This window comes from Drosophila rhopaloa, unplaced genomic scaffold (assembly GCF_018152115.1).
Source record: "Drosophila rhopaloa isolate 14029-0021.01 unplaced genomic scaffold, ASM1815211v1 contig_178, whole genome shotgun sequence".
Taxonomy (NCBI): Eukaryota; Metazoa; Arthropoda; class Insecta; order Diptera; family Drosophilidae; genus Drosophila; species Drosophila rhopaloa.
This window is the reverse complement of record NW_025335059.1, coordinates 8,230,470-8,258,031: the sequence shown is the minus strand read 5'-3', so window position 1 is coordinate 8,258,031 and position 27,562 is coordinate 8,230,470. Positions and strand designations below refer to the sequence as shown.

The 27,562-nt window shown below is 42.3% G+C and overlaps 2 protein-coding genes across 2 annotated transcripts; one reads left to right on the top strand and one right to left on the bottom strand.

Annotated features, from left to right (window-relative positions):
• Positions 1–43: 43 nt before the first annotated feature.
• Positions 44–26,160, top strand: LOC108050276 (dedicator of cytokinesis protein 3). The gene is given in 13 exon segments (XM_017131877.2): positions 44–758; positions 8,349–8,590; positions 8,653–8,801; positions 18,349–18,469; positions 18,534–18,771; positions 19,038–20,771; positions 20,826–21,646; positions 21,708–21,817; positions 22,108–22,314; positions 22,375–22,549; positions 22,609–22,830; positions 22,896–23,321; positions 23,323–26,160. Coding segments are annotated over 13 exon segments (6,564 nt in total). The 5' UTR covers positions 44–724; the 3' UTR covers positions 25,408–26,160.
• On the bottom strand, positions 9,037–14,678 carry LOC108050277 (innexin inx3). The gene is made up of 6 exons (XM_017131878.2): positions 14,585–14,678; positions 12,623–12,819; positions 11,193–11,401; positions 10,359–10,819; positions 10,144–10,297; positions 9,037–10,081 (listed from the first exon to the last, which is right to left on the bottom strand). The coding sequence occupies exons 2-6, from the start codon at positions 12,783–12,785 to the stop codon at positions 9,881–9,883; spliced, it is 1,188 nt and encodes a 395-aa protein (XP_016987367.1). The 5' UTR covers positions 12,786–12,819; positions 14,585–14,678; the 3' UTR covers positions 9,037–9,880.
• Positions 26,161–27,562: the final 1,402 nt, after the last annotated feature.

Here is a 27,562-nt window from a genome sequence, read left to right as displayed (position 1 = left end):
TGGGATTTTTCTCGGTCACACTACTCACAGCTGTGGCGGTGAACAAAATTGTCGTTGCAGCGCCCGGGACGCGAAGCTGCGGCACGGAGAACGCAAGAAATAATACAGCGCAAAAAAACTAAACAAAAGTTAGTCGCGAGTGCGTCGCCCAACAACAACAATTATCAGTGCCAAAAGTCAAGCAACTAAAATCGCAAAGAGGGAAAAATCCAACTGAAAGTGCAATTGGAAATTCGAAATTCGTATTGATTTTCTTGTTTGTGTGTGCGCGGGTCCGTGAAAAACGCAACAAAAGCAAAAGCAACCACTTCCAGACTTCCCAATCAGCTACTTCCTTTTCTTCCACCTAGCGGTAATCATTGCCAATTGGAACCGCGATCTTTGCTTTCCAGCGACAGAAACAACAATGTAGACAAGTGCAATTGTTGTTGTTGTGTAGTTGTAGTTATTAAACAAGATTAAGTGAGAAAGGGAGAGATAGGGACAACAACAAAAGCGAAAGTTTTATTGAATACGTTTGTATACATTAGTGTTGTATGTGTGTTGTGCGAAAAGTGGTGGATAAATATAGGCAATAATAAAAGCAAATTTGAATTCAAATGCAAATCTTTGCCAGTAAAAAAGGGTGTATCTGCAAAAATCGCTTGATAAATTTTAAATGCAGGGAGTGGCAGGCTAAGTTGGAATTTTTCGGCTAAACTTGAAGCTCACAACCAGCGACAAAATGTGGATACCTTCGAACAACAAATACGGAGTTGGTGAGTAAATAAAATGAAACGCACCACCCACTCTTACACCCAACAAACCACCCACCACCCCCCGCTGGGCGTCACGTGCGTGGCCTTTGTTTTTATTGTTGCCTTTTGTGTCGATTCACGCGTTTTTCCGCGAAACGCCGGATACCAACTACCCCCGCACTTTTAAAGAGGGGAGGAAAAGCGATTTTTCTTCTTATTTTTGTACACAAACTGTTTTGTAGCATCATCAACCCCCAGCCCACCGCCCACTTCCCCTTTTCAACCCATCATGTATCTCAAAAAGATTTTCCTGTTTGTTGTTGCTGCCGTGCTGCGATTTGATGTGTTTATATGCACAGTTTTCCCGCACACGGTTTTCCCGCACAGCGCTTTTCTGTCGCGTTGCCAATTTACCAGCCCAGGTGCTGCCAATTTAAATGCTTTCGTAATTACACACATAAAAAAGTTTTGGTTCATCATGAAATCATTGTTTTTGTTCGAAAAAACTGTCAGAGAAAAAAATAATATTTAAAATAAAAAACAAACATTTCTTGCAATCGAAAAGAGGTTTAAATATTTTAGGATTTTAAAAATATTAATAGAATTTTCTACTTAAAAGTTTTGGGAAATAACATACATATTTAAAAAGTAATATATAATATTAAAGATTTAATTTCTGAGAACGCTCGAAACATATACATATGTTAATATATTATATAAAGTTAGAAAAAGTAAATAGGTTCTATTCGTTTAAAACAACAAATAAATTCTTTACCCATTTTATTGGCTCATAAATTTTGGGATCCCAAGATATTTTTATCTATTGAATTTGTGATTATTAAACAACATCAAGATCAAGTTTTTAAATAAATAAATTGGTGAAATCCCTTTCTTCTGTGCAATCACTTAGTATATTGTCCATATCTTTACGGTTACCACTGTGTAACGGCCGTAGAAAATCAAGTTGCGTGTTTTGATAACACACAAGCGAACAATACAAGTAGATCTTGGATATTCTTTGTGCGCACTTAGTGAAACTTATTGTGCTTGTTGTTTTCTCTTCAACTGGATTTTCACATTATCTCCGTATTCGTCACACTTCTCGCTTCAATGGCAACGCTTAACAAATTACTAAGGGGACATGGCAGGGATGTGGGCAAAATAAAATAAAAGACCCAACGACAGAGTAAATGTCTGCGATGTATTCTACAGGCAGCATCTTCAGTAGCAGACTCTGTGCCAAGTTTTATTCATTGTGCCGCTTCAATGGCTTTCCGCCCAGATAAGCGCCAATTTTCATTGTTTATATGATGCTCGGCATGTTCCTCATAATATCAAGCTGACAAAATCGATCCAAAAATGAAGTGGCCACTAATTACGAGTAAACCAAAGAGTTCTCCAATAATGCAATTGTAGTTTTAAAGTTAAAATAGTTAAACAATAAGTAGTTTGACAATACGGAATCGATGATTAAAAATAATATAAACATTTACCTATAAAATAATTTCTTTTAAAAAATTTTCACTAGAAACAAAGTACAATATTATTTGAATCATTCCCATTTAGTGGAGCTTAAAGTTTAAGTGTGTCTCGTATTCGATATGCCATTAAAATTTTCTTCTTTATTGCTTCGTTGTTGTGTTAAACTGCTCCAGTTCCCCATCTTTCATGGAGACAGCTTTTTGCTGCTGCTCGCTGATGTTTGCTCCACATGGGAGAGGTCAAAGTTTACACAAATCAATCAGTCAGTCGTCGAGCAGCGATCCAGGCTGTGTTAACATCATTAGCGATTCGATGCGCTGTCAAGCCAACGCCCTAACCTTGCACAATGCCCGGTCCCTCCCCCTGTGTCACCAGCACCGCCTCCTTTTAGTCCCAGTTCCAGTCCCAGTCGCAGTCCGTTCCTGCCGCAGTGGCCTTTCATCTGCCAGCGCCACGTGCTGGGCAACTGCTGGGCAATGACTTCATTACCAGCGCACTCTTTGTCTGCGGCCCTTTCCTTTTTCCCCTATAAGTAATTACTGTACCGCTGCTGCATATACAGTCGAACGTCAATAACTAAAAACCACCATCGGTTATCGAAAGATATGTTCAAATACATCATTATTACTTTGGGAATGCATATTAAATATGGAAATTAAAACTGCAGATCGTTTTAAAGATACGTTAACCTGCTTCCTTCAAGTCCTCTATAAAAAAAAATTGAATTCAAAACTGACAAATTATATCAAAATTACTTTTTCATTACAATACTGGTACTCTCGGTAAAATGTTTTTTTTAAAACGAACCTTTTCCGAACTGCATTCAGAAGCAACTTTGACTAGAAAGCTGTTACAATAAAAATTCATTTACTATCATCAGTAACCATTTGCTAACTCTTGATTGGCAAAATGAAAATGTATTTTTTTGTTGCTAAGGCCTTTGGAAACTTGAATTTGGAAAAGTTGAACTAAGAGAAGTACGACTGTAGTTGTTGCCCTCAATTGTGCTGTGAGTCGAGTGCACAATGGTGACAATTCTGCGAAGCAACCCTCGGAACTCTTCGCCTGGCCATGCGGGTCACTCCACTCGGGAGTTGCAAACTTAGATTTGAAGCTGAAAGTTTACGCAACTTTTCTGCCAAAAAATCTAAATGAATCTGGGGAGGGAAAAAGCAAGGCCCGGCCTGCGGCACCGGATGTTGCCGCTCCGACTTTCTGCCTGGCTGTCTGCCTTTTCCAGTGAATTCCGCTGTCGCTGCGGCAATTTCAGTTTCAACTTTAATTTAATATTCATTTTATGCATTTGGCCACTGAAGCCGCGCACAAATTTGTGCAGAGCTTCCTTCCTTTAGAACGCACAACCGCACACATGAGTGCGCATAACATTGATTCATTTCCATTGTTTAATATGCTTGGCGGCAACATTTTTGTTTTTTTTTTTCTCTGTTTCGAGTTGTGCGTATGAAACACTCGTCCCATTGAGTTGTACTTCCATAATTCGTCTTTAAAGATTTATTTATGAATTGCCATTTACGGGACACGCGGCGTATGATTAACAACACGAACACACGCACTCTCGAAATTTATCAGTATATCGCATTTGGGCGCATTATCGGTCACATTGCCGGAAGGACGGGTGATTTATGTAAATGCATTCGTATGGGGTTAGAGTAGGAAAAGCTATTGATATCCCCCTAGAGGAAGTAGCCCTTTCCTTCGATAAGCCAAAAAAGATAAGAAGTTACCTGTCTCATAAAGTGTTTAGATGAGCAAGAAGTAAATATATTATACAAATAATTAACAAGTTCTTCCGCTGGTGCACCAAATAGAGGGTTCATTGATGGGAAAGGGTCAATAACAGTTGCTGCTTATTGATTGGCACGGCTGGATGATTTTAAATATAAATTTTCAAAAATGAACATACAAATTGTCAGCCTTAAATGTGCGCCATGTTGGTTTTAAATGCTCATTTACATGCGAAAACAAAATGCAAACAGTAACAAAAAACAAACAAGTGTGCAAGCACTCAATTGAGTGGCATATATGAAATGCATTTAATTACAGTAATGCCAACCACATCGAGAGATACAAAATGCATATAATAAGCAAATATTTTCAGGCCCCAACCACACTTACACATATCTACATACCCATTTATTCTCCAACTGATGTGGCACTAACTCACAATTATAATAAAATCCACTTGACAATGGAGGAAACACGCCTTTGTCAAGCGGGGAGATCGCTCTCTGTACGGAGCAAGTGAGCCAGCATCCATTCAACCAACTCTATTATTCAGACAATGTCTGTGATAATGACATCTGATTGACATTTGGGTCATGCTTCCTCCTCAGGACAGGTTTCAAGCGATTCCGGCGAACCAAATAGAACGTTTAAACTGGTCTTATGCCTTTTTTTTAAGCGTAAATGAAAATAAGTCATTAAAATATACTGAACCTTTAAGGTCACAAGCGTTTTGGAAAGGTAATCAGTTCCTTTATATTGACTAAGGAGATAACTTGGTAGTTAATTTAAAAAAACAAGGCCTTTTTTGTAATTTAACATTTTACTTTATAAGATTTTCTAACTGCAGTAAAGTTTATTTTCTATTTTTCTTTAGGGAGTAAACAAATAACGAACGGGGAATCCCTTTATTTATTAATTATTTGTACTCAAAGAATTTTGGTTCTTTTTAATGTGTTGGACAGTTTTTATAATCTACCTTATCAGTATCGTATAGATTATAGAAACAACTTAACCGATTATAAGCTGCGAAATAGAGTTCGACATAAATATATGTAAGCAAATATACTGTTTGTCATGCATTTAAAAAATGTATTGTTATTGTTCCCAAATGTGAACTTGTCATTGTCTGAGACAACTTCCCCAAAACTCGTTTGCCTTGTAAGTCAAATATATATTTTAATTTAAATATTTTCAGCATGATTGTGCCAGTTTTGAATGTGCCATGAATGTTCTAAATGGATTAGATAAAGTATAAAATCGTATATGTAATTATAAGCAGTGGAAGCGTGCAGTAATGCGCAATGTGATAATTACGATTTATTCCCTGGAGAAGCGATATCCCTAACCCATTCAAAGTTAATTTTAGTGGTTTTAGGCCAACCACTTAACCCACATTCGGGCGGTTTCCCTTTCCGCAGCCGGCGAGTTCCACTTTGTTGGCGACCTCATATTGTTGGTTATAACACAATTAATTAATTAAATTCTTAAGCCTCCCCAGCGGCACTTCAGTGCTGAGGCGGCGGCGGATGCGGAGACGGATGTGGACGCGCAGGGGGGTCAAGTGTGAGGTTGGGCCCCCCCTTTGCGGGCTGCCCGCCACGCCCCTGCAAATCGCCAGCTCATTTAATCCATTTGCAGTTGAGCTTCTCCTTCTGCTGCGATTTCAGTCGCAGCAAGTAGTGCAGGCAATGCTCTCTCATTTAATTTAAAATTATTTTCCGCCTAGAGCCCCTTCTGTTCGCCCCTCTTCCATTTCGCATGCACTTGCCTTAACGACTTTTTTATTTAAATACGTTTGTTGACATTGCGGACTTGTTGGAGTGAGTATTGTGTTCTCTGTTCCGCTTCTTCTTTGCTATCTACCCCAGCTTTTTACCCCATTTTGCCCTTTGTATGCGGGCAAACAAAAAGAGTGATGTAAGCCAAGCCTTTTGGGATATTGCATTCATCGTAAAAGTAATTATGGGGCTCAACCCTATGATGATGATCCTGCCAATTTCCAGTGCCACTTTAAGTCAACTTTATTAAATTTAATATTAAATTTCCCTAAGCTGGCTAAACGCTCATTAAAATTATAAACGCACCAGGAGAAAAAACTACAAATGTACACTTCGATAAAGAATGTTTTAACTTTTATAACTTTTTATAATAACAATTAAATATTATATAATTGAATAGAAAGTACCGATATCAATTTGATTCTTATGTTTTTAATGTTAATGAAATGTTTAATGACAACCATAAACGGATTGTAAGAAATAAGGTTTTGAAGTAAGCAAACATTTTTGAAATCCTGTTTCGACCGTAAGTGGAAGCTCGGTTTTTGTTTAAAGTACCATTTTGTTTTGTGAGTGTAATTGTGAGGGGGTTTTCCAGCTTTAGCTGCTTGCCAGCTGACGCCTGCCTAATGTGACTGACCTAAATAGTGCAAACGCTTGGCTGGCATTTTGCCTACTGCGCTGCGGAATCCGGGATGTGTGAGAATGTACACTCAGCCAAATAAATTAAAAAGGTTTGCATTTATATTCCTGCTAAAATGGTAGTCAGATGATAATGTCTTCTTACCAAAAGTTATTATTTCAAACTTTAAGTGGAGAATAAAGTCCATATATAGAATTATTTATGGAATTATTGATCCTTTTGAAATATGAAACACTGAAGTATTTTCTGAGTGCCGAAGTGTGGGTATGTATGCTCATTTTCTGAAGTGTTTGCCCGCGCCAGTTGAAGAGCCAAGTCCGGAGCGGGGTCTTCAACTGGCATTTTGAATTATAAAATACTTGCTATTTAGCATCTCCAGAATTCATTTAAATCAGTCTGCCGCATTCACAACGAGCAGTGCAAATTGAAGCCAGTTAGCGGCGGTTGGCAAAGTCGAAACTATAGCTGAAATAAAGAAGAGATACTCCGGCAAAGGCAAAGGCATCAGCAACCATAAAGCACTCACAGTAGCAACAGCAACAGCTACAGCAGCAACATCTACAGCAGCAACAGCAACAGCTACAACAGCAACAGCAGCAACAGCAACAGCTACAGTAGCAACAACAGGAAGCAGTTTGCCCATTTTCATGGCACTGAAGCATTTCATTTTACATCTCCCCGCCTCCGAATCCCTCTGTCTGTCTGGGCGTGCGTTTTATTAGCTCCTTTCGTTGATATGCTCATGCCGTGCTCGCTCGTTTGTCTTTCAACAAGGGAGCCCACATCCACATCCACCCAGCCCCACAGACACCACCTCCACCACCTTCTCCACCTCCACCTCCACCACCAGCAGCAGCAACAGAAGCACCACCACCAACATCAGCACCACCCTAGCTGGGCCGTGTTCCTCGTCTTGCGGCGCCTCCTATACTAGAGTGTGTGCCTTGCATTTGTAATTGATACACGGCGAAAAATCGGAAATGGCCTGCCCGGAATTTAAATAAGCCTTATGTAGTCTAAGATCAGGTCGGATAATGGGGAAATTCCAGGCAAAAAATTCTCGTGAGATTTGTTTGTACTCCCTGAGTTTATTACCAAAACACTTCACTAATGAATACATTTATTATTCTAAAATAATGCTCGAAGCATGAATATTAAAAATTCAATCAAAAAATCATCATCATTCAAAATCATGTATATATACGCTAATTTATTTACTAATTTGCCTTAATATAAATATGGTTTTGAAAGTGCAAACATATTCAAAAATCCATATTTAGTTATAAATTATTAATTTAAGAAGCTTGTGTATTAACAATATTTCAAGTTCTTCCAAAAATAATTTGCTGAATATGATGACTGAGTTCAGTAAACTCAATGAAAAATGTAGAATTCCAATTTAGATTCCAGATGGCTTGTTTCACCCAACCGAACATAAAAGAATTTTCAGTTAAGTGAGATTGGGCCAGAGAAGAAAACCAAAGTTGGCAGTGTAATCGTTACCACTATATCTAGCATTGCGGATGTATCCAGCATTTTTCGCAGCCCGGCGATGTGGCTCCAGTTTGAGCTCCGGCTCGTAGTTAGCTCCAGCTTGGGTTGGAGGAGCCATGAGCCAAAGTGTTCGATTGCCGGCGTGGCCAAGTGCTGCTCATTGTTCCGTGCTCGACAAAGGGACACCCCCGTATACATACGCTTGGCTCCATAAAAATACGTTCGGATGCATACGTTTTCTTTTCATAGCCATTTGCCTATTTATAGTTGAAGTATTTATTGTTGCTGGGCCACTCGTGGCATGCTCAAGTGGCCACTCATGGGGGCACTTTAATTGCCACGCCGTCCATCCTGGGGCAATGTCATGGCCAAGAAGTGGAAACGCAACTGGTTGTAATCCAACCGCTTCTAAGACTAACTTTTCCTGCTCTCATTTTCATTTTCACATTTCTTCTTCTTTTCCAACAGCCATCCACAATTGGCATGGCGATGTCCGGTTTGGTTTGGCACTGGACGTCGGCGATTCTGTGGACATTGTGGAGGAGTGCAAGTACTGGTATCGCGGCTCCTGTCCCAGAAAATCCCGGGCTGTGGGCCTCTTTCCAAAAACCTACATAAACATTAAGGATTTGTCGAAAATCGATCCCGTGGTCGCCGAATGTACGCAGGTCCTGCGCGAATGGTCCGAGATCTGGAAACGACTCTATGTGGTGAGTTAATTAAACATTAATTATAAAGCTCAAACGTTTAACTACTTTCAAATATATTTCAGGATCGCGAAGCGTACAAATTCCAAACCCTGCGCAAAGTTATGTTTTCCATATTGGAAAGTCGTCGGGAACTCTTGAGTGCCACCATGACTCAAGATCAGACACTGGAGCTTCAGATGGTTGTGGTTTCAAAAATCGATTGGGGCAATCGGTAAGTCAAGCAATATTTAAACCATGATGGATAAAATACAAAATTCTTAAACAGTAAACCAATTTAGCAACGATAATTCATAATTTTTCTAACAATCTAATCTATCAAAGCAAAATCATGTAGCTCTTGACGTTTTCCTTTGTTTACTTTAGTTGTAATGCAATACTCTTGCAAGAACATCCGACCTTCACATTTATATTTCCCACACCGTTTCCCTCTAATGATAAAGCCGAAGTTTAGCTGAAATTGTATATAGAATATTTATTACAACTTTGAACTTAGATAGCTTGGTTCTCTTTTGTTTTATGTAAAATGTGTTCTTTTCTAGCAATAATCACAATAATTTTGTTATAAACAAAATTCCTTAAAATTACGATATATCTGTAGACTAAATGTTAGGACAAAAATAGCGAGAGCATTTGTGTATACTCTTTTAAATATTCATAATTATATTCCTCGTCGTACTCGTATCATTCGATTACTACAATTTTATATAGATCAACGTTTCGTGAGCGTGCGTGAGCGATAAGCAGATATAATTAGCTGCATAGGTATTCTTCAGTATGGGATCGATCGATCCGAACTATCCACTATCGAGCTAACTGTTAAACTTAATTGTATATTTAAAATGGCGCATCATTGTCAACGACCTAACTACGATACCAAGTAGCAAAATCGCTTGATGGGGTTATCCTCGTCAACCTCTTCCACCTCGTCGTTCAATCTTCAACCTACAAATTGCACGGTCTGCCTATGTCCCTCTCGTATTAGTATCTCCTCCCTTGATGTCTCACTCTGTGGCTCACCTCGTGTCAATGACGAACTGCACCTGTCCTTCACTTGCCTAGGACCGAATTCAAAGATTGCTTTCTTATAATTTTGCTAAATATATTTCGCATAGAATATTACTGAGTTGGATCTCCGAAAGTGCAATTGTTAATTCGTTCTCTTGCAGTCTTAGTGGTGGAAATGGAAATGCCTAACCTCATGACACACATCTCTCTCTATCGTCCCCCCTACAAATATTATTGAGAAATCATTGAAATCATTGTTTTTGAAGCCACCCCGGAGGTGTGGGCTCATGTCTCCGTCTCCTTGCCGCCGCCGAAGCTCTCTACGGGCGGGTATATCGGGTGACTGATGGGGTTCATTTCCAGGGTCGATGGGGCCGATGGGGTTCGGGATGCTCCGAGCAGGCTGCAAAGCTGCTGCAGCATATCGCTGTATGATCTTGTGCTGAGATTCTGGCTTAGGAAGTGCAAGATCAGGAAGTCACCAATCTGTAAGAGAAAACAATTGATTAAAACCTAGTCTAGAGGAGGTATTTTAAAGAATAACCCACCTCCAAGCGCCTGACCAAGCCGGCGATTTCCTTACGCTGTCCTGAGCGATAAGAACGCTTGATGATGGTCTCCCGGGTGGTGGGCATCATGATAACCACCAATGAATACAGCACAGCACCGCCGGAGATGGTGGCCAAGATGATAAACCAGAACCTTTGATAAGAAATAACTATTGAAGATCCTTTCGAATAAATAACCATACTCAAGTACTTACCACAGGAAGATGTAGATCTTCTCATTTAGGATATTCAATGCCAGCACACAGAGCGTGTCGTGCTTCTGAACCGATCCACTGGGACCAAACTTGTGGAACGTACACTTGGTTAGTCGGGGGAATATCTCTATCATGGGATCGAAGCGCTGGTCCTGATCCATATTGGAGAACTTAACCACATCCGTACCGTAGGACATAAAAGCACCGCCCAAAAACTTATCCACCATAAAGATATTCACAATCACATTGACAAAGTTTAGCAGTTCGCAGAAGAAGTATGCGAATGAGTAGCCATTGTGGGTGTTCAAACTGTTTACGAAGTACTTGAGGATCCGGTCCTGACGATCCCGTCGGTAATCATCCGGCACACTGATCATGCCGCGCAGTCCATCGGTGATCATGCGGATCTTGTTGTCCTCCATGTTCTTCCAAACCCAGTGGGGCACGTAGAACATGAGTCCCTGAAATAATAAACAGTTTAGTTTGGACGGAAGTAAGAATTACATTAAATTAAAGACACAAGATTTGTCACGCTTAAAGTGAACAATAAGTAATTGGTTCTTGCTGTATTAAGACTTCAATTAAGATCACAGACAAAATGGTCCGGACATATTAAGACATATTAAGGAGCTATGTATCAAAAGCTTAATTTAGCTTAAAATTATATAGATTAATAAATAATAATAATAAGAATAAACTTCTTACACTTTGAAACATTAATACAAAAATGTATTAATATAAGTTTAAACAATAAACTTTAAACAATGGTTTATAATTGTTCAGATTAGTTCTTCCATATTATGCAAAATTCATATTTTTTTTGACTCGACTCACCTGGAAAAAAAGCACGAATGGCACCCATTGATAGTAGCTGTGGTAGCGCTTCTCTTGGCCATAATCATTGCCCAAACCCGGTCCAGCCACGTCCGTTCCGATCTGCCGATGCTGCTGACCAGGTATCGTAAACGTGTAGGTGATCCAGCAGAAAGTGTTGATCACGTGCATCGGTATGGAGCCATCGTTGATGCAACTAATGGGATCGCCTGCAAGCGCAAAGATAAAGATAATTTGTAGATATACATTCGACCTCGTCGCAATTCGAATCGAGAGAAATACACGCGCATTCCTCACCAGCAACCTCGCCAGCCGTTCGTCAACGTCAAGTGCCATTAGGGCAATCTCTGGTCCCAGCTCCACAGTCCCAATTTGTCGGATCTGTGGGTGCGGTTGCTGTACGGTTACATTTATTACGGTTGCAGGTCGCTCGCAGACGTAGCAACGTGCCTAGGTAGACCTGCAACATTCAGGCGGACGGACAAGTAGATAGACAGAAAGACTTTTTTTGGGTGCGCCCCAACTTCAACATTAACTCTGCCTCCTCCACCACTGTTTGGGCAAACAAAGTGGATACAAATGGACGAAGTGCAGAGGATGGTGGGTGCGGGGTTGGGGAATTCCCAGAACCAACTGTCAATATTTGACTGTGGTTTTGTCAGTTGTTCACTTTCAGAGCACTTCTTTTAATGCACAAATATTTGGTTTGAAGCTGGGTAGGCAGGCGTTGCCTAGATCTGGTTAAAGATTCATGAAATGGGTATTAAAGTCAAGTGATATTTTTTTGTAATTATGTAATATTTAGTTTGTTAAAGTTAAATTTTATTGATCCGGTTTGAACTTAATTAATCGCGTGTGGGAAACTTTAACTTCTTTTATTACTATCATTTTTTATTATAATTTGTACTAAAAATGATGTTTATTAATTTAGTGCTGTTAATAATGATTTAGGGATTTTTCTAATCACCCCGTTTATATTGCTCTTACTGTAAAAGTATTCTTGTAAAGGCTTTTTGAAAGTACATGAGATTGTAAACTAATATCCATTACAAGTATCATTGTGTAAGACACTTCACTTAGCCCAACTTGAACCACATACATTGATTTTCACGCCACTTTCAGGCTGAGTACAGGCCACCACCCGTGGCGACCAAAGAATGAGTCATTCAAATAAATGGCTTAAGCTGAAATTTGATAAACGTGTTGCGGCCAATTTGTGAAAGCTCTGCACGAGTTTTTTTTCTGGTGGCTTGTCATTTCTGTTTTGATGAGTTCGATTTCAAATGGGTCGAATCGTATTTCATGGATTTTAGTGCTGCATTAGCAACATTGCTGCAATTGCAAGTGCAAACTAGGCTACTCGGGTGCTAAACAGTTGCATAGCTCCACTAATTTTGGGTGCAATCGAACTAAAGAAGGTGCTAACTTACCGATCAGATTGTTTGCAGTAACGATTATGCAACAGGTGAAGAGAATGGCGGTCGTGATCCTGTAATGGCAGCGGAACACCATGTTGTCGATGACCGCCTTGTCCAGCAGATAGCGTATCTTGATGAAGCCGGACACAGCCGAGACCATGCCAAAGACCGCCATGTTGATGGTTGGTGTGCTGCTGCAACGAAGCTAACTGCAAATGGACAAGAGAACAATAATCAAATGAGCACTTTTACACTGCAAAAAGTACAAAAAAAGACCATTGTGTCTAAAAAGTTTTCATATTCCCCAAAGAGTTGATATTAACTTCTTTCCCTTGGGACTAGGATGTGGGATATCGCACAAGCTCCCATTCTCTCAGTGCTCTGCAATCGCTTTTTCTTTGCCATACTTAATTGTGTGCTGTGTTTGCCTTGTGCGTTATCTAGGACAGACATGACATATTCCAAATTATTTCACCACCGTACATATGTACATATACGAACATATTTCCTCTCCACTCCCAATCTGAGACCCAGTACTAGTGCCATTACCAGTACCCCTCCCCTTTCTTCTCGGCGTTATCGTCGACAAGCCGCACTTACAATTAAGTAAGTGCTTGGGCAGTGCCGGAATTGTTTGCTAGGAACATCGCTGGCATAGCTGCTCTCTCTCCATTATATGTTGTGCAATCTAATCTAATCTGCGCTAAGCTCGCCTAGGTTGAATGCCCTCCCCGCGACCCTCTATCCCCCAACCACTCCAGTATAGCTAACAAGTTCATCTCAAGAACTTGGTCTCTCAGAACCGGTACAGCTTTTTTGTCAACCCACGCATAAATTTCACTTTGTCCCCATACCAAAAGAGCCCAAATCACTTGAGGTTTTGTTTTCTTTTTCCACTTTTTCGGTGGTTTTTGGATTTGAGTTCGACTTTTCGACTCGCCATGGATCAGGTTCTGGTTTGCTTTCTTCTTGGCTCTTTTGTTTATATGCAAATTTTTTTCGGCCTTTCGGGGCTATTGTGTGCTTTATGTGTGTGTTTTGGCTGTATTTCATTTCGGCACGACAGATCGTATAACTCCGTAACTCCGAGAGCAACACGCACACTACACACACACCACCGTACGCAGAGCACATAGAGTCGTCTCTGTCGCACGCATGCGCACAGCAATTAAAGTCGCAAAGTATCTGTATCTGCGCAACGGCAGCTACTCCTTTTAAATGCATCAGCTTCTGCACTGAACATTCAATCTTACCACGACGCACACATCAACACGGACACCACACACACAGATACGCGGAGAGCACTTCATTTCAACCCAACTTCAACTCCTGCCTCTTTTCTTTTCTTTCAATAAATTTTTTTTCGAAAAAGACAAAAAAAGAAACTGGTTTTAAGGTATTTTCTTTTTGGGAGCGGAGCGGTCGCGATCGTATCCGATCGGTTGTTGCCACTGTTTCTCTCTCATTTTGTTTCGTTTTCCTTGGTGTTTTTTTTTCTTTTTTTGTGGTGTCTGAAGGTGTTGCTACTAACATTGGCAACAGCAACCTGCCAGTTGGCCAGAACCGAACTGCGACGACCCCTTCGCACACTTAAGTGATTCTTTTGCTCCTGGCCGTCTTTTTTGAGCTCTCCGCTCGCATTTAAATTTATTGCTGCCACTTTGACACTTAGAAAACTCGTTTTCGCTGCTAAAATTTATGGGTTTTGTCTGTTTTTTGTGTGTTTTGTGTTTCTTGTTTTTTTTATAACTTTGTTGCATATTTAAGATTTATATTATACACAAGTACAAACACTCGCACCCACAGATACACTCGCACACACACGCAGACAGACTCAGCTGTGGAGCTGGAATTGCATTCGTAACTGCATTTTGAAGTGGTGTGCGTGCAGCTTGGTGGTTGCTCAGTGGTGCTGAGCTGTGATTTCAAAGCACTACTCTGTATTCAGTACTCAATACTCGGTGGTTCGCATACCCGTATCCGTATCTCGAAAATATGCAGCTGCTCTCAGCGGCGTTCAAAAACCTACTGACACCGACGCCAGATTCCCAGAGCCAGCAGAACGAGCTACGATTCCCGAGCGGAGTGCGAGTCTCTCTTACGATCTGGGTGGGTTTCCCTCTCGGGCGGAACGAACCAGCGATCGCCGCTGGTTCCCGCTCACCGTTCGAAATTACGCTCAAGCTGCACTCGCGCATTACCATTTACCTGAGACCCGGTGTTACCTGTAGATATCGACCCACCCAGCCACCTTAGGTCGCTTAGGTAGTTCACTCCGATTTTCCTATCTCCGATTTTCCCTCGATCTTGAAACGACTTGAGTGCAGCCCAAACATCTGGATTGGAAATCTGTAAATCCATTGATTAGTTAGGTCTCTAGGGTGAGCGGAGTATTTTTATTGCTTTCTACAACTCTATCAACTAGATCTGGATTTTAAGAATAAACTGGAATAGTCGGATTCGGAGTTTAAGTCATTCAGGCTAAACAAAAATTTTAAAACACAATGAGCCAGAACTGGAACATCCAATAAATGACTTACAAAACAAAACAGATATCCAAAAATAGAAAAATACGATCGGAAAAATTATATGCCTTTAGATTTCTTACAAAATTCACAAGTATTTAAGTGCAATGCCATCTTTAAAGATTATTTTAAGGTTTAAAAAAAAATTGTTATTAACATTTGGCATTTAGTTTGTTTTATTTACCATTTTATTAAAAGTTATTCATATTAACAAATTGAAGAGTAATTTCGTAATAGCATTATTAAATATTTTGGATTGTTTTGAATATTTGGTTTTTTAATGGCAAATGCAAAAGTATTTTTAGAATTAGAATACAGGTGTTTGAGATCCATACCATAAATTAAAAAAATGTTATGTAACTTTAGAGTAATTTAAATGAAGAACTTTCACTTTATGTAATTGCTTAATCCCGATTCCCATACAATTAGTTAGCTAACTATGGTAAAATTTTTTGTATTCACTTTTTAATTTACGTTTTATTAAATTAAAAGCCAGGTATATGTAATTAATGAGGTGAACCCCAATTCCTTTGATATTGCTCCTTTGCGCCTCATTATAAAAACGTTTTGCAATTAATTCCGCGGAACTTTAGGCTGCATGTCCATTTAATTTATCGCTGCTTCCATGTCCAGTGAATCCTCTGGCAGCACAGACGCCGCTCTGAAGTGTACGCCAAGTGGGTCCAAGGAACTATTCGTATTCCAGGGTTAAATGTGTCGTAGCTGATCGCACACAGTCTCACGAAGGGTCCAAAATGAAGATCCATTTGCATGCTGAGAGCTAGACAAGCATCGCCAAACTTGTTGCCAGGCATTCCTCCCAGATCCCCGAGTCCCAAGTTCCAAGTTTGAACTACTGCCCCCCTGCCAGCAAAACCAGCAAACTCCTTGACTGGTGGAATGACTCAGCGCGGTGGCTTTGGCCTGCCTGCCTGTTCTTCAGTCTTGGCCATAATGAAATGGCATTTCGAAATGGCTGCTGCTGCCGTTTCATGGTGGTGCGGTGGTTCTGTTCTGGAGCTGCTGTTTCCATGTCCTGAACCGCTGAGCTCCACTTTGCTCCTCCCCGCATTGCACTGTTTGTTTATTGTCGATGCCTGGGTGCCTGGTGCCTGTTGTCTGGTTGCCTGTGGCCTCTCGCCAGAAATGTATCTGCGAGCTACACCTTTTATAAAGACATTAAATACGAAATATATGGCATGTGTGATTGTGATATGCCGTGTATCTGGGCCGCTGGCGAGGCGAGACCCATAGATACAATGCCATCGAACGCGTTGTTGTTACTGCTTTTGTTTGTGGTTGACAGCTCTGCTTATCGAAGTGTAAATAATTAAATTTTTCTGTATCGTCTGGGTCTCCATCTTGTTGCGTCTTCTCGTTTCGTTCTCCTCATTCTGTTGTGTCACATCTTCATAGATTTTCAACACTTTAGGTGAGGCTTAATTAAAAAATAATTTGTTCAGATAAGCGAAGCATTTCTGCTTTTCGGGGGTAAATATTTTTGCCTTTCACCTGTTGAGCTTTGAGTCAGGCACTTAATTAAAAACGACTCAAAGTGTTCATTACCAGCATGGCTACCGTATTTTTTGCGGGTCCCAAAACTGCCGCGCACGCGCACCTCTCATATTTGTATCCATGAGATACATTTTCGAGTCGCAGTGCTTCATTTGGTCACGTCAACTCAGAGCCCGAACTCCCGGCGTAACAGAGGTGGCTCAAACCCCACACATATATACATATCTCTATAGAGAGAGAGAGAGAGAGACCTGAACATTCCCCAGAGATCTATAGGCCTCTTTCTCTGGGGTTCTCTACCGCTTTGTTTCTCTACTGGTTCCGGTTCCAAAATGGAGATTCTCTCTGGCTCGCTCTGCCTCTCTCAATTTCACCTGAGCCAGAGCAAAGCCGTTTAGGCCTCGTTAACAGCAAAACGGCTTCTTCGGCTTGTTCTGGAGGTTGGTAAAAGATGCCCGGCTCTCTCTGCGTAAGCCAGGTAGAAGACCCAGCGTAGCCGAGGTAGCAGCATCGTCAACGACGTCGCGACGTCGGGCAACATATTGCTGATGACGTTGGACGGTTGTGTTGGCCAACGCTATGAACCTGGCCTCAACTCTGGCCAACTCTGGGCCTGGGTCTGAGCCTGAGTCTGAGACTGGGCCTCCACTTCTCTCCTTTCCTCGTCTACATTTCTTCTTCTCGCATGCGCCACCGGAATGCCGTGAACCCATTAGCTGTGTAGTTTTTTGTGTACCTCACTCGATCTGGCTGGATTGGAATCGGCTGTAAGCAGCCGAAATTTATGCGTCATGCGGGCCATGCGATGTGAGACCATGATCCGTGCATGATCATCATCATCATCATGTAAATTCCAATCGGTAGCTGCTGTACGAACAGCAGGCACGTACTGGCCATAGATAGTGTGAAGTTAATGATCGGCCCAATCCATTTAGATACGATCTTTGTCGATAGACGTCGATTGATTTTCGATTTGAGCTACTTTCCGAAAGTTGAGCGGTGCCGTGACAGGTTCTCTGGCTGCCTTGGCACTGATTCATTTGCATGAGTAGTACTGAATACTCGGAATCGGGGAACTTGAGATTGATATTGAACTGGAGTTCTTAGATTTAATATTAAAATAATTATTATTGTATATTAGAAAAGGGACAAAGGTAAAATTGTCACAAACTTACATTTTCCTAAAATATGTATCCAACGGATATGGTTTGAATACATTCTTCCTAGCCCATCACATATGAATTGTTTTACAATTAATTTCCATCCATCTTTCATCCTTCTACAAATACAAAACTCAGCTATGAGGTCTCCCATGCTAATCTCGAACCCTCTACAAATCTTTAAAAATAATCTCCAAGCCCTTTGCGGCTTGTTCTATTTATGGGAATATGCGGTGATTAATGATGATCGTCCATGATGACTGACCAAATTTGTATTTAATTATTGGCGCTCCGCACGACTCCGTCAAGCGACAATTAATTACGAATGCGTCAATTTCCTTAAAGGTCTGATGGTTTTCAAAACAACCAACTGGACTGCATTCGGAGGGTTCCCCTCCAGCTCCAGCTCCCACGTTTCATTAATTGAAATGTGTCTTTCGTATCGGAACGTGACAAAGTGGCAAAGTTGTTTTAGCTGGGTGTTTCCTTCCCTAATATCGCTATCAATCAACCTACAAATGCTTTTCGATCTTTGCAGCAAACTCGCTCTCGACTTGGTGCCCAGAGAGGGACCTCTGGCGGTGGATCCACATGGCATCGGCATTGTCAAGTTATACAATGTCCACGTGAACAGTGCTGATAACGCCAAGGCCTCCTCAGTATGTATTTTTAATGTGACACAATTGCTGTATTTTAATTATTTTTCATTTAACATACCCACAGAGTCGAGGAACTTTGAGGCGTAAGACACAGCGCAAGATCCTCACCCACCATCTCTACTTTTGCATGCGCGACTTTGGCCATCGGATAGGTGGCGATGATGCCGAGGTGTACTTCTTTCTCTACGACGGCAGTCACATGCGACCACTGTCCGAGCGGTTTCTGGTCAAGATGTCCAAAGACGGTTTCTCCAATTACATTGAAAAGTTGCACAGCAACTGCACGGTGTTTACTGATCTTGGTAAGGAATATGATTCAAAGATTTTGTTCAATCTTGATTGTGAAATCTCTAGACATCTCCGATTTTTTTTTTAAAAAAAAAAAATTTTTCCTTAAGAAAAATGTAGATAACAAAAAATTTATAAAAAAAATTCTGTAAACTTGTTCAAATCAATTAATTACGAATGCGTCAATATCTTTAAAGCAAATCTAAATCAAAGAAATATTTATATAATTTGTAACACCTTCGAAATATAGTGCTAAATATTAAATGTTTAATCTCTTTAGGCGCCGCTGATCTCAATGAGGATCTTCATTTGGTGGCCGTGGTGATGCGCGTGGGCAAGATCATTCAATCGGACTCCATAAAGAAGATCGAGAAGAGTGCCTCATCTGGACATGGACCAACTTTCCGTCGTCCGTTTGGCGTGGGTGTTCTCTCGTTGGGCGACATTGCCCACTTTGATAGCAGTCTGGAGCAGTCCTCCGATGAGAGGGAGTATAACTTCAAGCTGTTCCAGAGCGAAGAAAAGGACTTTCACCTGCTGCCGGAACTGATTATCAAGAAGTCGAGTGGAAAATACTCGCCCATCCAGACGAGTCAGGGAACTCAGGGAATTGTTGTGTCCCTAAAACTTCTGCACGGGGGCTTGGGACAGGCTCGTCAGGAACAGCCGCTGCTCTTCCAGGGCTCGACGATCACCAGGAAGATGGGCTTCCCGGATGTCATCATGCCTGGAGACGTCCGCAACGATCTCTTTCTCACCCTGGAACGCGGTGAATTTGAGCGAGGTGGAAAGAACACTGGGAAAAATATCCTTGTGACAGTTGTGGTTCTGGATGAAACGGGCAATGTTCTAACCGACTGTTTGTGGGGTGCTTCCGGCATGGACCCACAGCTGCTGTACCGATCCATGATCCTGTATCATCAGAATGCACCTAGTTGGAACGAAATGCTGCGCCTCAGTGTGCCCATCGACAAGTTTGCCACGGCTCATGTGAGATTTGAATTCAGGCACTGCTCAACGAGAGATAAAACGGAACCGAAGTTGTTCGCCTTCAGCTTTGCCAGACTGATGGACACGGGAGGAGCCACTCTGGGCGATGGTCAGCACGAGTTGTATGTGTACAAGTGTGAGGATGCAGCGAAATTGCAGGCCTCAAATTATCTGCGGCTGCAAAGTCGACCGCGGGATGCACAGGCCAAGATGGATTGTGGTGGTTGTTTCAGTCGCAGCTCCAAGGAAGTGTTCGTCCTGCGCTCCCTGCTCTGTTCCACGAAACTGACGCAGAATGCGGACCTCCTCTCGTTGCTGCAGTGGCGCACTTATCCCGAAACGATACAGGATTCGCTGACAGGAGTGCTGCGCCTGAAAGATGAAGAATTGGTCAAGTTCCTGCAGGACGTGCTAGACGCATTGTTTGCCATGTTCTCGAATGAGGAGGGAAACAGCACTCAGCACTCGGGTCTGGTCTTTCATGTGCTTGTTAGCATCTTCAGCTTGCTGCAGAGCAACAAGTTCCAGCACTTTCGGCCGGTGATGAACGAGTATATTGAGAATCACTTTGCTGCCGCTTTGGTTTACAAGGGACTCATTACATCCGTGGAGCACATGGCCGTGTTTATGACCAAGGCAGAGCACCCCGATCCCTTCCAGAAGTGCTTCGGCTCACTGGAATACATATTCAAGCTGTTAATTCAGTCGAGGCGACTGTTTGCAAGGGCTACAGGTGGGCAGTATGAGGACTCGTTCCGCCGGGATCTCCACTCCCTTTTTACGGCCCTCAACGGAATGCTGGCTGTTCCCTCGTACGATGTTATTATTCCCACCCAGGAGGCGCTGCTTAATTCGACGGGTGTGGTGCTGGAGCAGTTAAAGGACACGCTGCCAGCTCCGGAGTTGGGCATGTTGGCGCGGAATATGCTAGATGCCATTCCCCGAGGAGCTCCTATTCGGCTAATTCAAGCGAAATTGCATGCTGTCAAGGATCTGGTGTCTGGGGAGTTATTCCACGAGGATGGTATGTAGTTTTAAATTAATTATTTTACCAGACTCATGTTGGCTTTTATTTCAGATTCGCGCACTGTGGTACTTTCTGTGGCCTGCAAGCACCTGCGAATGCATCTTGGCCGACGTGATGAATTGCGTCTGTGCGCCGAGATTCTGTCGGAGATTCTTAGCCAGTTGTATGATTTGCAGAAGGAGCAGCGGGATAAGGTGACCAACACACTCCAGCACGATGTTGACTCGCTGTGCAAGAATATACTGGGAATTCTTATCCGCACTATTAGCATTATAATGGAGGGTTCCAATGCAGTGTTACCGCAGTTGGTCTCATGTCTGCTGGGTTTGTTGCAGCTGCTTGACGAGACCCACTACAAGCGCTACTGGGACGAGCTGAGTCCCAACAAAGATCCGCGTGATCTCAAGGAGTTCCTGAGCAAATCCTGGCTGGTGTACGAGGAGCTTCTGACCCAAGACTGGCATGTGTTCCCCAACGACTGGCTTGTGATGAAGTTGGCCGCCAACGATGTGCTGCGTATGTCGCTGGAGGAGTTCGCTAAGCCCCTGGTGTACAGATTCTTGGGACCCCAGGCCTTTGATTCGCAGCTTTGGTGGAGCTATTTCAGTCTGGCCGTTTCATTCTTGACACAGCCCTCCCTGCAGTTGGAGCAATATAGAGAGCCCAAGCGACTGAAGATACTCCACTCGCATGGCGACATGCGGGTACTCATGGGCTTCCAGATACTCAGCATGTGGTCGCAACTGGGCGAGCAAAAACTGCACTTTATTCCCTCGATGGTGGGGCCATTCCTGGAGGTCACATTGGTACCAGAGCACGCTTTGCGAAAGGCCACGCTTTCGGTTTTTTACGACATGATGCAGTGCGAGCAGGTGGGTTGTTTGCTTTTTATCGCTATGACCATTGGTAATTAATGTAAATGTGCTCGAGCAGGCTGCCCGAGGTTCGTTCCGTTTGGTGGAGAGCGAACTGATTGACAAGCTGGACCTGCTCATCAGCGAGAACAAGGGTGACGACGAGTATAGGGAGCTTTTCAGCACCATGTAAGTTGCGAAACACGCTTTGTATACTGCAAAATGTGTAAATAAATGTTTGTAAATGTCTGTAAATATACATATATGACTCACTTCACATTCATTGCAATCGCCATCCATAAAAAGGGAACATCTCAGCTTGGTGTAAGTTTAACTCAGTGCAATTTATCCTTTGCCTTAAGTGTAGTTTTTCCGCTAGCCTCTATTAGTCCTTTTGTTGTGAATTTTATTTGTTTGAAACTCTTTCCCCTCGCTAAGAAATTTGGCATTAAGTAATTGCAATCTTTGTGTGTCGATAGTCTGCTGGAGAAAGTACAAGTGGAGAATCCGAACTGGAAGGATGCTGGCATTGCTTTTATAGGCTCAGTCACCCGACTTTTGGAGCGACTTTTGGACTATCGCAGCGTAATGCAGGGCGAGGAGAACCGAGACAAGCGAATGACCTGCACTGTCAATCTCCTTAATTTCTACAAAAACGAAATTAATAGGAAGGAGATGTATCTGAGGTAAGTCCATAACGTGATAAAATATGTTTACGAGTCGCTGATTTCTTTTCTTCTCGGCAGATACATTTATAAGTTGCACAACTTGCATCTGCAGGCTGAGAATTACACAGAGGCGGGATTCACTCTCAAATTATATGCCTCCATGCTGAGCTGGGATCGGGAGACCCCGAGTTCTACCCCCTTCGAAAACACTGAACAGCCAGAGTGGCAGCGCAAGGAGCGACTATATCATGATGTTAAAAATGATTACAGGCTCATCTTAAATATATTTTAATCTATAGTTTTATTTTTTAGATCCTCAAATACTTCGACAAAGGCAAATGCTGGGAGAAGGGCATTCCATTGTGCAAAGAACTTGCGCAGCTCTATGAAACACGTCGGTTTGACTATAACAAGTTGAGTGAAATACTCATACAGGAGGCCAAATTCTTCCAAAATATCCTTACTCAATTGCGACCGGAACCAGAATACTTTCGGGTGGGATTCTATGGTATGGGATTGCCACTTTTTGTGCGGGTATGTTTTTAGTCTATGAAGCCTATTTTAAGATCTTACTATTGGCATTTTTTCCGTTTTTACAGAACAAGCAATTCGTCTATCGTGGATTGGAGTACGAGCGAATAGGTGCCTTTACACAGCGGCTGCAAATGGAGTTTCCCAGTGCCCAGATCTTGGGAAACAACAGTCCGCCGGATATCGCCATTCTGAATGCTCCGGATCAGTACATACAAATTAGTAATGTGAGACCCGTTGGGGATGCGCAGGCCTTGAAGTCGGCTATGGTTCCGGTGCCGGAGAAAATCGCTCGTTTTTATGAAGTCAACGATGTGACCCGGTTCATCTACGATCGGCCAATGTACAAGGGAACAGTGGACAAAGACAATGAGTTTAAGTCGTTGTGGATTGAGCGTACCATCCTGGAGATCGCCAGTCCTTTGCCAGGAATTCTTCGCTGGTACGAGGTAAAACAAAAGACTATGCAGGAGCTAACACCGGTGGAGTACGCCTTGCGAAATCATCAGCAATGCTGGCAAGGAACTGTCTGAGCTGATTGTGCAATACAAACGCGATCCGAAGAGGAATATTAATCCGTTTTCGATGCGTTTGCAAGGCACGATCGATGCTAATGTCATGGGCGGTATTAGCAAGTATCAGGAGGCCTTCTTCTCCGAGCAGTTCCTCAAATCGCCTCAGGGTGCCGGCCAGCAGGCTAATGTGCAGCGCCTAAAGGCACTGATCCTGGAGCAAATACAAATTCTAGAGCAGGCCCTAGAGCTACATGGCCAATTGGCTCCCAGTGGTGTCCAACCGCTGCACAATCGACTCCTGGAACGCTTCTCGCAACTGAAGCAGAGTTTATCCGGCATGGGGAGACTGAAAAGACAGCACTCGGAGAGCATTGTGAACACTCCGCTTCCACCTTTGCCCACGGAACAGCGTGTGGCGCAGGCAACCGCTTCCTCCACTTTGAATGCTAATTCTCACACCAACTATGTTTATGATCTGGACGAGATCTACACGAGGCCGGGAGACACATTGCGGCCGGTAGACCCTTATCAAACGCTGAGCAAAGAGAGCCTCAGTATTCCCTTGGAGGATACTGCAGCTCCCCCAGTGCCAAATCGTCCACGGTCGCAAAATTTTATGGGTAATGGAGCCATGGATAGTCCGGAAGTTCCGCCCAAGCGGCAGCCGACAGTAAATTCCCCCAATGCTCCGCCGCTACCACCGCGTGGAATTACACCAGATAAGAGGGCCTCAAATCCAATGATTTTTAATGACTTTGGCGGCGCTGATGCCGTGGGTCGTCGTCACTCTCAGCAGCAACAGCAGCATGGCCAGAAGTACTCCGTGGTGGACATTAGCTACGACGATCCCGAGGCCGATCAGCAGCCACACTCGCTGCCACCGAACTTCCAGGACGGCAGCGGAGGACACCTGAGCATCTGTTTTGCTCCCAACGACTTTCGGGACTCGGGCATCTCGACGACTAGCTCCAGGGAATTGAACCACATGAATCTCAACAACCTGAGCGAAGACTCATCATCGATTTCGGCCATCACAGTGCAGCATAGGGAGCACTGTCGCATTAGCAGCAATGGCAGTTTGGACTACAATGCCAGCGCATCGATGAACATCACACAACGCGAGAGTTCAACGAGTTCGTTTGATGTGGAGGATTTTCCGGTGCCACCGCCGCCCATTCCACCCAAATCATTGGGCATATCGAGCAACGGGGTCATCATTGCAGGCGATGAAGCCCATTCGCCGAATCCCAGCACACAAACGCACACTACACAACTCAATCATAGTCAGAATCCAAATCAAAATCATTCCACAAACAGTCATCATCATCTCGTCCATCAGCAGCAGCAGAATGGAGATGGGGATGGTTATAGCATGGTGCAGCACCAGGTCAACGGATTGGGGTTAGCTACTCTTCCGCCACCGCCTGCTGCTGCTGAAGCCCCTCTACCACCGGCATCTGCAATAACCTCATCTTCATCTAGTCATCAGCACGATGGCGGCACTTTTTGAGTTACAATATGTCGCTGCCATCATCCACCCGATCAACCGCATCAGCCACACAAGCCATCCTCATCCACATCGACGTCGGACAGCGCAGCTACAGAAACGGTCTCGGAATCCACGGACTCCAGTTCGTCTACCCACTCGATGACGCCGCCACCGCCTCCTCCGCCGCCGCCATCATCCTTTAGCCAGTTTCATCAGCAGATGGTAGCTACGCCCCATTACTGCCAGGATTGTCTGTCCTCGCCGTCGCCACCACCCGCAATCATCACAGAACAGGCTCAAGTGCATGCCACGCCGGGATTGACAATACCCCAGTCCCACATCGAACACTGCTCTTGTGGCCTGAGTTTCTCGGTGGAACAGGATCAGCAGGAGCAGATTGGCCCAAGGCTGCTCTCCTCAAGGTTCTCCACGCTGGAACGGCAGTCGCACGGCTTTCAGGTGGAGCAGGTGTCCGGATGCCAGCATCATTATCACCAGCAGAGTCCCCTTTATCATCTCCCCCAAAGTAGTCAGGATGCACATGCTCAGACGGATTTCTCCTATGCGCAGCGCTAAAAAATAGACCAAGTGCAGGTTTCTTCGTGACCCACAGAGAGTGAGATTGAAGTTCGCTTAGTTTTTACGATTATTATGTTTTACTATGTTTTTAAAAATGTCCTCCATAGAACCCACGATATTTCGAACTAGCTTAATATATTTTATACACTTTTATTATTTTTGGTGCCAAATTTTTGCTGCAAGTCCAAAGCGCAATATAAACAAATGTTGTAATGATATAGGTTGCTTATACAATTTTATAATGCATAGTTTTATTATTATTTTATTATATATTTATACACGGGGAATTGTCGCTAAAGTTACTAAGAAGAATAATAAGAGATACGAGAATAAAGATGAACACAGTTTTATAACTAAAGAGAATATCAAATACTAAAACCAAAATACAGAACTCTAATCAAAAAAGGTCAACGCAAAATATATACACTGAAAACAAAGCAGGAAACTGACAAAATGTGCAATGCAGTTTTTACTTTAACGAACATATTTACAAAAATATAGAGATATACACGACTACTACATATATGCGAAAAGCAATTAGGAATTTTAAAGTGCTACTAGCTTCATAACGAATCAGATAAGTTTTCCATTTTTGTAAATTTTTAAATAAACTTATTTATATATCTGTATGTATGTATCTGCATATACTTTAAAACGCGCATCAATCAAAAGCGTTTAACTCGTATTTAAACTACAACTAGTCAAAAACTCAAATAAAAACATTTATTATTACGAAAGAAAAGTATAAAACATATTGTCTATAAATGCATGGCGCGAGTATAAGAATTTACTAAAGAATTTAATAAAGTATAAACATATAAACTAATATTTTCGTCTTTATTAATAATATCTTAAATTTTGGTTTAAATTTAATCGGAGCTACCAACCATTTTTTCAGGGATGGAAAATTCATCAGCAAACGCCATCTGACGAAAACAAAACGCCACCTGCCGGTAAAAAGTCTGCCATATTATACCCTTGCAGAGTGTATTATAATTTCAGTCAAAAGTTTGCAACGCAGTGAAGGAGACATTTCCGACCCTATAAAGTATATATATTCTTGATCAGCATCACCAGGAGAGTCGATCTAGCCATGTCCGTCTGTCCGTCCGTCTGTCCGTCCGTCCGTTTCTACGCAAACTAGTCCCTCAGTTTTAAAGCTATCTGCTTGAAACTTTCCCTAAAGTTGTCTTTCTATTGCAGGTAGTATATAAGTCGGAACGAGCCGGATCGGGCACCTATATCATATAGCTGCCATATAACTGAACGATCGGAAAAGCCATAACGTTGATGTTTTTAAAGTTAGGAAGTTGGGATTTTCTATGAGTTTTATTTTTGAGCAATTAATCCGACCTACCGAATTTCATAAGTATCGGACGACTATATCTTATAGCCGCCATATAACTGATTGATCGGAAATGCCATAACTTTGGTGTTTGTAAAGTTAGGAAGTTGGGATTTTCTATGGGTTTTATATTTGGCCAATCAATCCGACCTACCAAATTTCATAAGGATCGGCCGACTATATCCTATAGCTGCCATATAACTGAACGATTGAAAATGCCATAACTTTGGTGTTTTAAAAGTTAGCAAGTTGGGACTTTTTACGAGTATTAAGAATACCACATATGAATAATTTTGAAGAATATAATTTACAGAATATTCTGCAAGGGTATATCAACTTCGGCTCCGTCCGAAGTTAGCTTTCCTTTCTTGTTCAAATTAAAACACGTTACAAGGCCTTTTCATTTGCTCATTAAATACACTTTTAATGTTTATTAACCTTCTCAGAAAATCATTTTACATTATTCGTATAATTGTCACTTACGTCTAGCAGCAACTTTAAACTTAAAGCATTGAGTCTGCCTATAATTATTGCTTTGTTTGTTTGAATTAGTTTGTTAGCTTACGTTTCACTTGTTAGATTTGCTCTCTCTCTTTCGTTCGAGGGGTGGTGTAAATTATTGACACTACTAAAACGCTTTACTCATAATTGTTCGCATTGCTAGGATTAAAATAGACCGACGTTCGAAAGATTGCTATCGTATAGTTAAGTTTGTTGTATACTTGCCCTAATGCTTAACAACTAGGGTACTCGTACTTGTAATAAATATTGCGGTTTCTAATAATATTCAATACTCGGGGAGCTCAA

Excerpts from the sequence above, each read along its gene's own strand:
- LOC108050277 (XM_017131878.2), bottom strand. The coding sequence starts at position 12,785 with ATGGCGGTCTTTGGCATGGTCTCGGCTGTGTCCGGCTTCATCAAGATA. Across the intron at positions 10,820-11,192 it reads CATTCGTGCTTTTTTTCCAG|GGACTCATGTTCTACGTGCC; the intron begins GTGAGTCGAGTC and ends TTATTATTTCAG. Across the intron at positions 10,082-10,143 it reads GCTTGGTCAGGCGCTTGGAG|ATTGGTGACTTCCTGATCTT; the intron begins GTGGGTTATTCT and ends TTTCTCTTACAG.